We start from the raw sequence: 13,890 nt of genomic DNA, 5'->3' as shown, positions 1-13,890 counted from the left end.
CAATTTCAGATAAAACCAATTCAATCTCCTCTATGACTCTATGAACAATACTGAATAAAATTATAAAACAATATTATTAAGGCTATTGAATTCATGGTTTTTAACCTCAAATGGCAAGCAATCTTACTGTTTCCCTAGTGAACTTACTTTCCCATTCTGTACAACTCTTTCAAATGTTTCTCCCTCTTCTCAAATCCCTGAGCTCACCTACACTCAATGTAAGACCTTGCTTCCTGTTTCAGATGAGTACTCCCTCAATTTCCTGGTACCATATCAAAAACCACTTACCTGTATACCCACTATTTTACCTTGCCTCCCGCCTCCCCACTCTTAAACTCTTTTATCTATCCTCTGGATCTCTAGGCACTATAGTATCAACTATCCTCTCCCCTCTCCAATGGTTTCCTCCTATCAAGATTTAAACCTATTCAAATCTCTTCAATCTCAAACACACACACACACACACACACACACACACACACACTGAACCAGAAGTTCTTTTCTAACTATTCCCTTGAATGTCTCTTCTTCCTCTCACTGCTAAACTAAAGAATTACCAACACTATGTCCATTTCTTTCTTTTTTTTGAAGTTTATTTATTTTTTGAGAAAGACAGACACAGTGTGAACAGGGGAGGAATAGAAAGAAAGGGAGAGAGAGAATCCCAAGCAGGCTTCACATTGTCAGCACAGAGCCTAATGTGGAACTTGAACCCACAGAACTGTGAGATCATGACCTGAGCCGAAACCAAGAATCAGCTGTTTGAGCCACACAAGCGCCCCAACACTATCCCATTTCTTTACCCCTCACCTATTCCTACACAACCCTAAACTGACTTCTGCTTCACTAAACTTCTCTAGTAAAGGTAACCAATCTCTGTCACTAAATCTAATGTTCATTTTAAGTCCTATCTAGTTTGATTCCTCAACAGTATTCCAAACTGTTGATATCTTCCCTCTTAAACTCTATCTTGATGTCATTATACTGCATTTTCTGCTCTCATCAGATTCTCTGACAATTCCACAAGCTCCTTTGCTAATTAATTCCTCCCCTTACTCAATGTTAACCTTCACACTGCATGTCTTCAGGAATCTGTTTCGCCTTCTCACCTCACTCTCAAATCTCCCTCTGGGTATTGTCATCCATTTTTCTAGATTCAAACACCAAGCTTCAGGGTTATCACTCTCAAATCTAGATCTCTAACCCAGAGGTCTCTCTTTAATTCCAAAATCATATATTCGAATGCCTAACATCTCCAAATAGGTGCCCTACAGGTACCTCAAACTCACTGGATCCAAAACTAACTTCCTCTTATTCCTCCACAAATATGTTCCTTTTCTGAGTTTCTTACCTCAAAAAATGGGGCCTCACCATCCATCCAATTGTTCAGTTGAAAAGCTGGGTGTCATCTGTGAGACTCTCTTTCATTCCCTACAGCGTTATTACCAAGTGTGATGACTGTACCTACTAATGAACAAGTTAATCCCCTTCTCCACCACCACTCAATCTCCCTACTCCAATCCCTGCTAACAGTTCCCTTTCTCAAGCATACATTTCTGCTTAAAAGTCTTTAGTAGCTCCCTAGTGACTGTAGGATAAAATTCAAAGTTCTTATGATAATCATAACCACAACTATTAGTTGGTGCCTACCATGTGGTAAAATCATACTAGTTTTAATCCTTAACAACTTTATAAGACCTGTATAGTTAGTTCTTCTTTTAGAGATAAAAAGCAAATATAAGGAAGTTAAGAATCTGATCTTACCATCAAAGTTTTGGGTGGCATAGCCAAGTTCTAAACTAAGGTCTTTTTCCAAAGTCCATATTCTCAATTACCAAACCAAACCAAACTGCCATTCAATCTCTTTCACAATGTGACTCCATTTCGCTTTTATGGCCTCATTTCCAGTCACTCTATTCTTTCCCACATTCTCTATTCCAGCCTCCTTATAAGCCATTTCTTTCAAGTAAACATCCTATTCCCCCAGTTCTAATCTTTGCTATCTGTTCTTCCCTTTTCCTGAAATACCCTTCATCCATTCTTTGTCCAATAGGCAAATTCTTACTAGTTTTTCAAGGCCTGGCTGAAGGACACCATCTTTCAAAAGCCTATTCTAACAGCTGTGGACAGAATTAGTTGTTCTTTTCTGAGTTCCCAAAGGATTTTATGCAGTACTTCCATTATAGCACTTGTCTAGCATAGAATACATTTGTTCACAAAGTACTAACACTAGTGTAAGAAGCTCAAGGACAGGGATTACATTTTATACTTCAATGTATTCCTAGTGCCTACTACAGAATCTACCATAATTGTTAAATAAACTAATCAACTTTTGGGAAGACTGTGCAACTGTCAGATGTCACTAAAATGATAAAAGTACAGTTTAGAGAGATCAAGTGACTTTCTATAGGGTACATAATAGGTAGCATTACAGAGAGTGAACAAGAAGTCTTATGATTATGACTCTAGGGTTCCTTCCACAGCTAGTGTTCTGGGCATTCCAGTTTAGGCAACATTTTATAATAAAGATGTGCTTTTGAGTATGCTGCAACTGTTGTTATAATCTTCATCCAGACATGCTTTGTTTTTACACTGGGATATAGGGGATCTAATTTTATACCATTTGTATTCTTCAGGAATGCCTAGTATAATGCCCAGTACAGATCATTCAGTAAAAGTTTGATACTAAAATCAATTTATTTGAGGGGCACCTGGCTGGCTCAGTCAAAAAAGCATGCAACGCTTGGTCTCAGGGCCATGAGTTTGAGCCCCACACTGAGTGCAGAGATTACTTTAAAAATAAAAAATAAAAAATAAAAGCATATTAAAAAAATAAAATAAAATCTATTTATTTGAAGGTAAAAATCATTTACAGGAGAGTAAAGCCAGCACTATCAATTTAAAATACATACTCTATCATTTTCAAGCAATTTTATTCTACTGTCAATATCCAACTGTTTTCTAGTACAACTCTTCTCCTGAACCCACTAAAAACCAACCCCAGGACTCAGGGAAGAAGAGTCAACTAAGAGTTAAATGTTGAATATGGGTCAAGCACTATACTAAGCATTTTCAAACAGTATCCCAGCAGGAGATACAGGACCCAGAACTCAGTATAAATGATGTACATAAAATCCTAACACCTGTAAATCAGCCTCACTAGTCCAGACATAATTCATCTATAAAGTATAAGAGAGGGGTGCCTGGGTGGCTCAGTCAGTTAAGCGTCCAACTTCGGTTCAGCTCATGATCTCATGGTTCATGAGTTCGAGCCCCCGCGTCGGGCTTTGTGCTGACAGCTCAGAGCCTGGAACCTGCTTCACATTCTGTGTCTCCCTCTCTGCCTCTAACCCACTTCCTCTCTCTCTCTGTCAAAAAGAAATATTAAAAAAAAAATTTTTTTAAATAAAGTGTAAGAGAAAAATCCATTATAATCCTTCATTGTTCATTGTTCATTATGGTATCATAAGGTATTTTCCCTAAAATCTCATTTTCTATCAATATTAAACATAGTTGTACTACAGTTAATAATCTATAAATTAAGCAATATTTTAATCTTTAAAATTTTTTTAATGTTTTTACTTATCTTTGAGACAGAGAGAGACAGATCATGAGCAGGGGAGGGGCAGAGAGAGAGGGAGACACAGAATCCAAAGCAGGCTCCAGGCTCTGAGCTGTCAGCACAGAGCCCTACGCGGGGCTCGAACTCATAGACTGTGAGATCATGACCCAAGCTGAAGTCGGACGCCCAACCGACTGAGCCACCCAGGTGCCCCAAGCAATATTTTAATCTTAAATAATAATCCTTATTAGAGAGAAAGACCAATTAGTAATTATAAATTATACAATATTTAAAAATAAGACATAGAAGATAATAAAAAACTAAAAAAACCAAAGTCCATTAAGCACTATAAACTAATAGCAAGCAAACTACTGGCAAGTAGTTGGTTCCACAATTCTAAAAAACAGATAAGGATTGTTAAAATGGGCATATTTGAATTTATAAATGATTAATAGTAGTAACACTATACTTTTTTTATGAAGGTTAAATTTCTTCTGAAATGCAAACCATTTTCTTTGATAGAAAAATAAATGTTACCCCAATATGCTCTGAATATATCAGGATTCAGTTTAATAAAATGTTAATATAGCTATGTCTTAAAATAATAAGATCCATCCATTAGCACAATTTTCAAAGACTTCTAGGCTGAACTACTTTCAGAGGGAGAGACATGTATTTGTTTGCTTACTCTGTTATTTTCCAGAACTTTAATAGAACTACATCACACTGCAATAACTTCTGAAGTACAGCAGTAGAGTACTATTTGTACAGTACAACACAATAGGTAGACAACCTATTATATACCTTCTAGAAATGAATACGAAGGCATATATTCATAAAATTATATTTATAATTATAGAAATACCGAGGCAATTAATGACCAGGGTTATTCAGGATCCCTCTGCATCAAGAACATATAAAACATTTAGTAGAAGGAAAAATCAGAAGAAAAAGGAAAAACATTTTAAAGGGATGCTATCATGGTACTTATGAAAGTGTTTTTAAAAGAAAACAAAGAAGAGAAAAGGAAATATAGGTCAAATATACCTAAATGAAAAATAAGACAAAGGCAGTTGCCTAATTAAAGTGTTTGATTAACTAATAAACTTCTAAAAGCTTAGTTGTATTCCATTTGCAAAGACAAACTACACTGCAGAACAACTATATTTCCACTTGTAAAATTTTAAAAATAGAATCCAGCTGCAAAAGGAAAAAGTATTAGTTCTTTCTATTCTTTGTGAAGAGTTTTACATAAAATGTCATAGAAAATTTATTTTCTTTTTAAAGCTAGATCCAACAAATGAACCAGAAGGTCTCTGAAAGCAGCCAAAAGAAAACTTGAAAAACTCTATATGGATTTTGTAAAAATATGGTACTTTGTTTTGTTTTACGTTAGGTATAAGCATAGCTTAAAGGCAAGGAAAAAAACTAAGACTCTGTCCACATCCTTATACATGGTCTCCTCTCTAAATGAAAAGGCCAGCATGCAAAAAAAAGCTGAATGTAAAAGGTTCGCTGCTCCCCCCATTGCCTAGCACAGTACAGGGTAGAAGATGAATGAATGTCTTAATTGAATGGCTGACCACTTTGGGTACACACTACCATTCTCTATTAGTATAATATACACATATACACATACATATACATTTATGGATGCATGTTAACATATATACATTATTCACTTATCCATTATTTTAACTTTTACCTAAGCAAAATTTTCAAAAGAACAGAAAAACATATATCCACCTACCTTAGATTTGTCTTAATATATTTTTTCCTGCCACATTTGCTCATTATTAAGACATTTGTAATCAATGCTTTGTTCCTTCCCCGTTTTCTTCTTTATTTATTCTGCAGAAAAATTATGATGTTGAATTGGGAGATCATAACATTTTATTTTTAAAAAAAGTCTCTCAAAACGATAACAGAATACCCGAGAATATCCTAATTTCTATAAAACTGAAAAAAAAGAATAGAAAGCTGAAAACAAGTCTGTATTTTTTTTTCAATCTCACTTCTATGCAATTTTGTTCTAGGAAAAAAATTTAAAACATAAATCATGAGCTATTTATCAGGTTATTTTCTACCAAAGAGAAAGTAGTGTTGTCTAAATCATTTAATACATGCTACATATAGTTCATGGAATCAGCTATATTTTAATAATCACTTAATAAATGGAGTGAATTTATCATTTACTTAAATTTCATTCCACTGCAACAAATTTGTCAACCATTTTTTATTTACCTTAAATTTAAAACTGGCTTTTTTTTTTAAGTTTATTTATTTTGAGAGAGTAAGAGAGCACGCACATGCGCTCATGAGCCGGATAGAGGGAGAAAGAGAGAATCCCAAGCAGGCTATACACTGTCAGCATCGAGCCCAATGAGGTGCTCTATCTCATGAACCGTGAGATCATGACCTGAGTGGAAATCAAGAGTCAGACACTTAACCAACTGAGCCACCCAGGTGCCCGTCAAAATTGGCTTTTGTCAAAGAATTTTAACTCTAAGTAAAATATTACCAGTTCCTTTAAAATCTCCTCCACTAGCCTTCAATCCATTTAAAAAGTTGTTTTAGACACTCTACCAATTAAAACCCATTTTTTGTTACTAATATCCTTTAAAAATATGAAGTAAAACTGGCAAACAAAAAGACAAAGGAATTGGGAGCGCTTATTTTAGAAGTGGAAAAGACAAATGTCCATAGCCCTAAGTATCTTCTAGGCATCTTCAACAGCAATGGTTGTGCTTAGCTACAGACATACTGCTTTCAGGGTTCCCTCCTAAGTGGCCCCCTGTAAAATGGTGTCCTTTTAAAACTGAGTGGGCAGGTTGGCCTAAGGGCACTAGGGCAATGGTTATAGCTACCATCTGTCCCCCATCTCCCAGCATAGGGACAACAGGAGATGGTCATTTGAACCAGGCTACTTACAACATGAGCAAAAAGCGAGGATGGCGCTGTCCTTTGGATTAAATCTTATTCTGCTATACTCTACTGTCGTTTTACATGGGGACATCTTAACCTTCCATAAAAATTGTGTAACCTAAAGGCAGGGACCATTTATTTATTAAACAGTGATTGGCACCCATGATATGCCAGGCCTTCAAATGATAAAATGTCCCCACTCTCCAGGAGATTGCATTTTAATGAGGGAGACAGACATTTAAACAAAGAATACTAATAACATTATTTGAATAATAAAGAGAGAGAGAAGTAAACTACTAATTTCTATATTTCTCTTGGAAATACCATGTTCTTTGTTTAATTTCTGACTTAGTAATAAATTCTTATGGTTCAGAATTCAAAAAGTAGCAAAAGGTATTCACTGAAGTCCAGGAACAGCCACCCACTTGCTCTTCCCAGAGGCAATCAGCATTGAATAAAGTACAAGCTTCGGCCACCACAGATATCAAGAGAAAATGAGAAAATGACTAGTCTCGTACCCAAATAATGACCATCAGATAAAACTGATTCTGACTCAGGCTTATCAAAGAATGATTTCTTCACAACTACTGTCTAAGAAATCATCACAGATTGACTGCCTGCTTGCCAAATCTAAAAGGATGCTTTCTAGTCTCTATCTTTATATTCCTACAGTATTTCCTACTCCACAAATTTTGTCCTCCTTGAACTCTTTAGGACATCGTGTTCATGCTTTTCTTCCAAATTATCCAGCCCTTTGTCCTCAGTCTTCTTTGGCCACTCTGTAAAGGCTGGTATTCCCAGGCTTCCCATCATAAAATTCTCCCCCCCCCCCCACATTCTCTAGGCTTACTTCATCCTTACTTGATAGATCTCAGATTTCATATCCAGCTTACACTTTTCTCTCCTGAGCTCCAATCCATATGTACCTGCCTTTAGATATATCTCTTAATGGTTTGCTCACAGATCCTCAAGCCCCAAATGTTCAAATCTTTCCTCTTGCTGTACTCTTATCTTAGTGACTGACATCAACACTGCCTCAGCCACCCCAGCCACCCAATCTGGGAGTCCTCCAACATGGCCTAGTAGCAACAATGTGTGGTATAAAAACACACTATTAACAGTCAACCTGAGTTCTATTGCTTATTAGCTATATGAGCTCAGACAATTAGAAACTTCTCCAAGCATTCTTTCTTGTTGTGAGGAGAAAATGTAAATAATAAACACAAAATGTCTAACTGTGCTTGGAATATAAGCAAGGACCATTACCTTAATGGGCCTCAATAAATATATCTCCTGTATCTTGACTCTGCTGTATTCTCTCTGTCCTCACTGCCACTCCTTTAGTTCTGAAACTTATTATTTGACATGATTAAAGCAATAACTGCCTCCCTATAAAGCAATTCATCTCTCCCTATAATAACTTCACTAAACCTCTCCCTCACCCCTCTTAATCCACTCCACTAGACCACAACACTCTACTCAAAATGCAAATCCAAACATGCTATTTATTTCCTTATTCAAAATCCTCCAATAGACCCCTTGCCTTAATAAATAGCCAAAGTTCAGGGCCCCTGGGTGGCTCAGTTGGTTAAGTGTCCAACTTCAGCTCAGGTCATGATCTCACAGCTCGTGAGTTGGAGCCCGACGTTGGGCTCTGTGCTGACAGCTCAGAGCCTAGAGCCTGTTTCAGATTCTATGTCTCCCTCTCTCTCTCTGCCCCTCCCCTGCTTACACTCTGTCTCTCTCTCTCAAAAATCAATGAACATTAAAAAAATTAAAATATATATATGTATATATATAGCCAAAGTTCTGACATTATAATTTGAGGTATTTGGTAGAGGCTTCATAAAGTTTGTTGCAAAAGCATTCAGATTTTAAAGTATATCAAACCTTTCCATTACATCAATTTTCCAAGTCCAAAATTACCTTGTGGGGATTTGTAAACCAGGTGATCCCATTTTACTAAAGCATAAACTATGCATACTTTGAAAAACTTAGCTGTATACTATTGATCTCATCCAAAATCTGGTAACATGCTATCCTTGGGTAGACAAGGATTGACTTAGCATCCCCTGCTCCCACATACCCAAACACCTGAATGGTTTTGAGCACAAATATCCTAATGTGTTCTCATACTGAGCTTAATATGATAAATATTCTACTTAGCCTAAAACATACCCCTTGAATTCATCATATTTCATGATATAGTCTGAGGTTATCATTTTTAAGCTGATCTCCTTATGCCTAAAAATCACAAAGGGTACTGATGAAATGTCCTGTATACTACCAATTTTCTACAAAAATAATTTTAAGGTCCTATCTGCTAAAGAAATTTTCTCTTTTAGAGTAGAAAGCACATCACAGATTAGTTTTTTATAGACAAATAAGAGCTTATATTAAGGGAGAAAATGAGTTAAAAAATCTTTGCCTATATGTGAATTTCTGTGCTGTATCTGGAGAAAAACCACTTACACTGATAAAAATTTCCTATCATATATTAGGTTTGAATACCAAAATAACATTTGACATTCACCTTACTCTTCATCAGTGTGTTGTTCTATTCATTCTCCAGCGTACAGATTCAATTAATTTCATTGCTTCAAATACCCCTTAATATAGAGCTCTCCAGAACAGGGATTAAAGATATGCTGATCAGAGAAAAACAGCATTATATTTACACTTACAAAATCTGAGTATCTCCCATGCTGTGGTTAATTACATTCTATCTTAACTTTTTGGAAAAATCAGGTTTATGTAAGAATCAAACTTCTTGAGCAACTTTACTAGAATATAAAAGCTTACCTAACCAACTTCCTCCTCCCCAACCAACTCTCTGTTATTAGCCAATGTTCTCCATTTCTTCTATAAAACCTAAAACGTTATAACGTCCACAAGTTATTCTCTAGTGTTCCCAAGCACTTCTCTTCCTAACAGCTGTGGAGTTAGTCATATTTATCACCAGACTTGATTATGCCAGCCATACTTACTATTGTAATTTTGATATTGTTAAATATCATGTTAGATTAAATTATTAAATAGATTTAAAAGATTTAAAAAGGAGAGCTGCTTCTATGAAAACTAAGTTGAATGCCTTGGAAAGACAATAAAGGCAAGTTCCTTTAAAAAAAAAAAGTCCTGGGGCGCCTGGGTGGCGCAGTCGGTTAAGCGTCCGACTTCAGCCAGGTCATGATCTCGCAGTCTGTGAGTTCGAGCCCCGCGTCAGGCTCTGGGCTGATGGCTCGGAGCCTGGAGCCTGTTTCCGATTCTGTGTCTCCCTCTCTCTCTGCCCCTCCCCCGTTCATGCTCTGTCTCTCTCTATCCCAAAAATAAAAATAAAAACGTTGAAAAAAATTAAAAAAAAAAAAAAAGTCCTGCTTTTGGACTAGGGTCAAAATAAAAAGAAAAGAACATGGAATAAAAGGCAGTATACCCTCTTATGGAAGCAGAAAGAGAGACCACAGAAAAATACAATGTTTCTCTGGTTCTGGGATGAAGCAAGGTGTTACTTCCTTGGGAAAGTAGGAGATCTCCATAGGTTAATCATGATTTAAGTACGAACAGCAAGTAAGGTTTGAAAGATAAGGGAAGAAGAATAGAAGTGCATATAAAGCTGGTTCTTTTCAATCATGCGATTAAAAAGTTAGGGAAAGGTAGGGCTGGCTAGAAGCGAGAACTAATTCCAAAAAGCCAAATACCTTAAGTTGACACTGATGAACCTACGCTTGTTGTGCATTTTAGGTGAAGGAGAATCCAGGAAAAACAAAGTGGGATAGCAGTAACAGGACATTATACCACTTTTAAAGTTTTGTAATCATTGTGACACAAAGTTAAAATAACTTTCCAATAACATTCTTTACACTTTTGTGTAAAAACAGAAGTACCCAGGAACAGTACTTAGAAATAATTGAAACACTTGTAAATAATGTCTTTAATATTTTAAACATGAATCAAACAGAACATCAAGTGTTTTTTTTAATACAGATTCAAGGCCACTCCAATTTAACTGCTTCAGAGAGCTACTGTCTAAGAAATCTTAACTCTATAAAATCACCAAATTTTATAGAGTGATATTTCAGTATCACTTTCTCAATTTACTCCCCACCGGGCACCTGCCTTTGGCTATTTGACAGTCAATGAACAGCAAAATTGGCTGCTGGGGAGGAAATGAAAAAATTCAAATAATCATCGCCTACCTCCATCCCTCCAAATACCACCCTCTCCACTACCACCAGTTCAGGGAAGGAAATAAAATTTAAAAATCTTCTGTGGGAGCTATTTGCTTGACTAGAGTCATTGCAGGGCTTTCTTGTTCAGCATCATATTACTGCACTTTAAGTACATTTTAAATACTTATCTACATGAAATACAACTCCAGTGACTAGTAAATCTGGGAAAGAGTAGATAAGACACTTGAATTAGTTAAAACTTAGAGAAATGAATTTCAACGTTATTATACTTAACTAGATAGGTCCTATTTTGTGTATATGAACAAAACTGCTACCTTTCAAAGTGCTGAAACATATTTAAATGTGTTAAATTTATTTCCTCCATCAGTATAAAGAAGAGCAAACGCATCCCAACTGTCCACATACAGTATATTGGTCTTTATGCATGATACAGTTTTCCAACACTTGAGCTAGAAGCTTTTATCATATCAATGCTAGGACACAAATTCCAGTTTAAAACATTTCTAAGCAAAAAAAAAAAAAAATCATTTTGGGCTATCAATGAAAAAAATTGAGGCTATTTGAGATTATGAGCAAAACTGTATGACATTTGACTTTGAGTCTGGATAGTCTAAATTTAAGTCTGCTGTGTTTAAAAACAAAGCTTTAATAAAGGTAACCGAAAAAACTGAGTTTATTTTATGAAATTCTCAAAGTAAAATATCAGAATCACACGAGCTCCATTGTTAGAATTTCATATGGTTTTGGGGCACCCGGGTGGCTCAGTCATTTAAGCATCTGACTCCAGCGCACGTCATGATCTAGCAGTTCATGAGTTCAAGCTCCTCGTTTGGCTCTGTGCAGACAGCTCGGAGCCTGGAGCCTGCTTCGGATTCTGTGTCTCCCTCTCTCTCTGCCTCTCCCCTGCTTGTGCTCTGTCTCTTTCTCAAAAAAAATAAAAATAAAAATTTTAAAAATGAAAAAAAAAGAATTTCACATGATTTTGACATTTAATTGGTCTGGTTATCAGTGTTCAGAAAATATGCATGAAGATGCTTCCCACTTTGGGAGAGCTGTAATACTTCAAAACAGCCTCACAAAAGAGCTCCTAGCGAGGTTTCTCGGAGGCAAGTATCCGCCCTAACCAGTGAGTTATTCCAATAGACTGTAAGCAAAATTCCCACATAACTTCCTAGATTATGCTTTTCCTCAAAACTGTTTTACATTCACCTTGCTGACAATTTCCTCTAACACTCCTGGCAAGGTCAATCAAAAGATGTGCAAGATCGATATTTTACTTTTTAAACTTTGCTATAACTGAATTATACCAATAAGACTCAAGTTGTCTTCATGAGTAATATTCCACTTAGTGGGATAAAATCACACTTAGTGTTATCCTTGGGTTTTCCTCTTCACTCTCCCTTATTCTCTCCTGGATATCCTAAAGCATCAGAAAAAGAAAACCCATGTGTGAAAGGATTTACTCTTAAGAACAGTGCACTCTTTATTGCACAGTTCTCAGGATAGAAAGTATTTTAAATATATTACAATATCTTGTATAGTCTCTAAAAGGAAGCTAACAAAATGATTTAAAATGTTTCTTTCTACCTATGTGTACTGGATGAGAAACTTTCCCTGAAATCTTTACTTGTATAATCTTATTTTAAATATATTACAATATCTTGTATAGTCTCTAAAAGGAAGCTAACAAAATGATTTAAAATGTTTCTTTCTACCTATGTGTACTGGATGAGAAACTTTCCCTGAAATCTTTACTTGTATAATCTATCTGTATTGATAATATTGAAACTGCATTCAATGTACAATAACTCTTCTCAAAGTTGACTTTTTAATACATATATGGAATCCATTAGTTCAACAGAAAATACTTAACAGAATTCAAAGATATTTCAGGCTTATTTCCTTAATGACCAATGTTGATTACATGTCAAAATATCAAAGGTTCAGCTGTTGAGTGTTAGGATTCTTCAGTTTTACTTAAAAAAAATCTATCTATATGGAACAGGGCATTTGAGTGCTTTCCAACGGACTACCACTTCAACAATAAACCTGGCTCAATTTTCTGGCTCATTATTCACTTGGAGAGAATATCAAGTTGGAGAAAACAGATCAGAAATATATGTAATATACTAGTCAAGTTTCAGTCAGGATTCCTTATGTATGTTAATAACCTACTTTTCATGAAATGGCCAGAATTCTAAACAAGATTTCATATTTTGATCATGTAACGACTTGCCTCAGTAGGAAACTAAAGTGGTCCATGGAGTCTGGAGTTTGTTAAATTCATCAGTAGAAGCAAATTTTATTAACTTTCCAGGACAATGCAAAAACAAACACTGAAGAGCTCCTCTGTGTTTATACATTGAATAAAAATTTATTCATATACTCTTACAAGATATGTACACAAACATCGGTATAATTACAACTTCACACTCACCAAAACGATACCAGGTTGACCAGCAAAGTCACTGGGAAAGCATCTGCTTACACTGATCTATTTACAGATTCATACCAAAAATGTTTGTGTAATTATTTTAATATGACAATGCTTTAAGTGTTCACTCATTCAAGATCAAACCCATTTCCATTTAAATATCTTTTTTAAAGTTGTATCTGGATCAGTAAGCAGTTCTTTAAACTCTATTGTTTTAATACCTAGCTTTTATTGGCCAAAACACACTATTTGCAATTTGCCTTCCTTGGGAGAAAAAAATTCAAAGATTTAAAAACTGTGAAGGGAAAGCAGCTTGTTAACCAAAAATAGGACCAAGACCAGGAGAAAAATGTGGTATCCGAAGCGGGGCGGGGGAGGGAAGGGGGAGGGGAACCAGAGAACATGAATTATTAATGTAATCTAATACGATTTTCATACCGGACCTCTATCGCTGTGCATCTAGGTTTGTATTTCTCTAAAGGGAAGCTGGCTGCACTCTCATCAGCCCGCCAAATTAAGCTTGAAAAGGAAGACATTTTAAGAAGTTACGTGGGTAAGAGGTACTGTTAAAAGGGGCTCTCTCAGTTTTAGTCACCTTCAGGCTGATCCTGTAAGTCAAAACTGCCGAAAATGTGATCGCAAGCTGACAGCTGCTCTGCTGAGCGCAGTGCAGGAAACGTCTCAGCGATTTCAAAGTTAGGGATCTAGCATACGTGTAATAAGCAGTAAGGTGAATAATGTGTCTATTCCCTCTTCCGCAAGTTCTGGGAATCTTGCTAGGT

At 36.0% G+C, this 13,890-nt stretch overlaps 1 protein-coding gene across 18 annotated transcripts in view; it reads right to left on the bottom strand.

The window, feature by feature from the left end:
- The window catches only part of CREM (cAMP responsive element modulator), a 73,567-nt gene that overhangs the window by 58,161 nt on the left and 1,516 nt on the right, over positions 1–13,890 (bottom strand). For 17 of the 18 annotated variants that reach the window (XM_023256530.2, XM_023256546.2, XM_023256548.2 and 14 more), the window contains exon 2: positions 5,313–5,413. In XM_023256530.2, coding sequence (XP_023112298.1) covers positions 5,313–5,356 — 44 coding nt within the window. In that variant the 5' untranslated portion in view covers positions 5,357–5,413. Of the gene's footprint in view, positions 1–5,312; positions 5,414–13,890 lie in introns of those variants that run through there. The other variant, XM_023256549.2, reaches the window with a different exon arrangement.

This window comes from Felis catus, chromosome B4 (assembly GCF_018350175.1).
Source record: "Felis catus isolate Fca126 chromosome B4, F.catus_Fca126_mat1.0, whole genome shotgun sequence".
Taxonomy (NCBI): Eukaryota; Metazoa; Chordata; class Mammalia; order Carnivora; family Felidae; genus Felis; species Felis catus.
The sequence above is the reverse complement of the archived record's forward strand: the minus strand, read 5'-3'. Positions and strand labels throughout refer to the sequence as shown.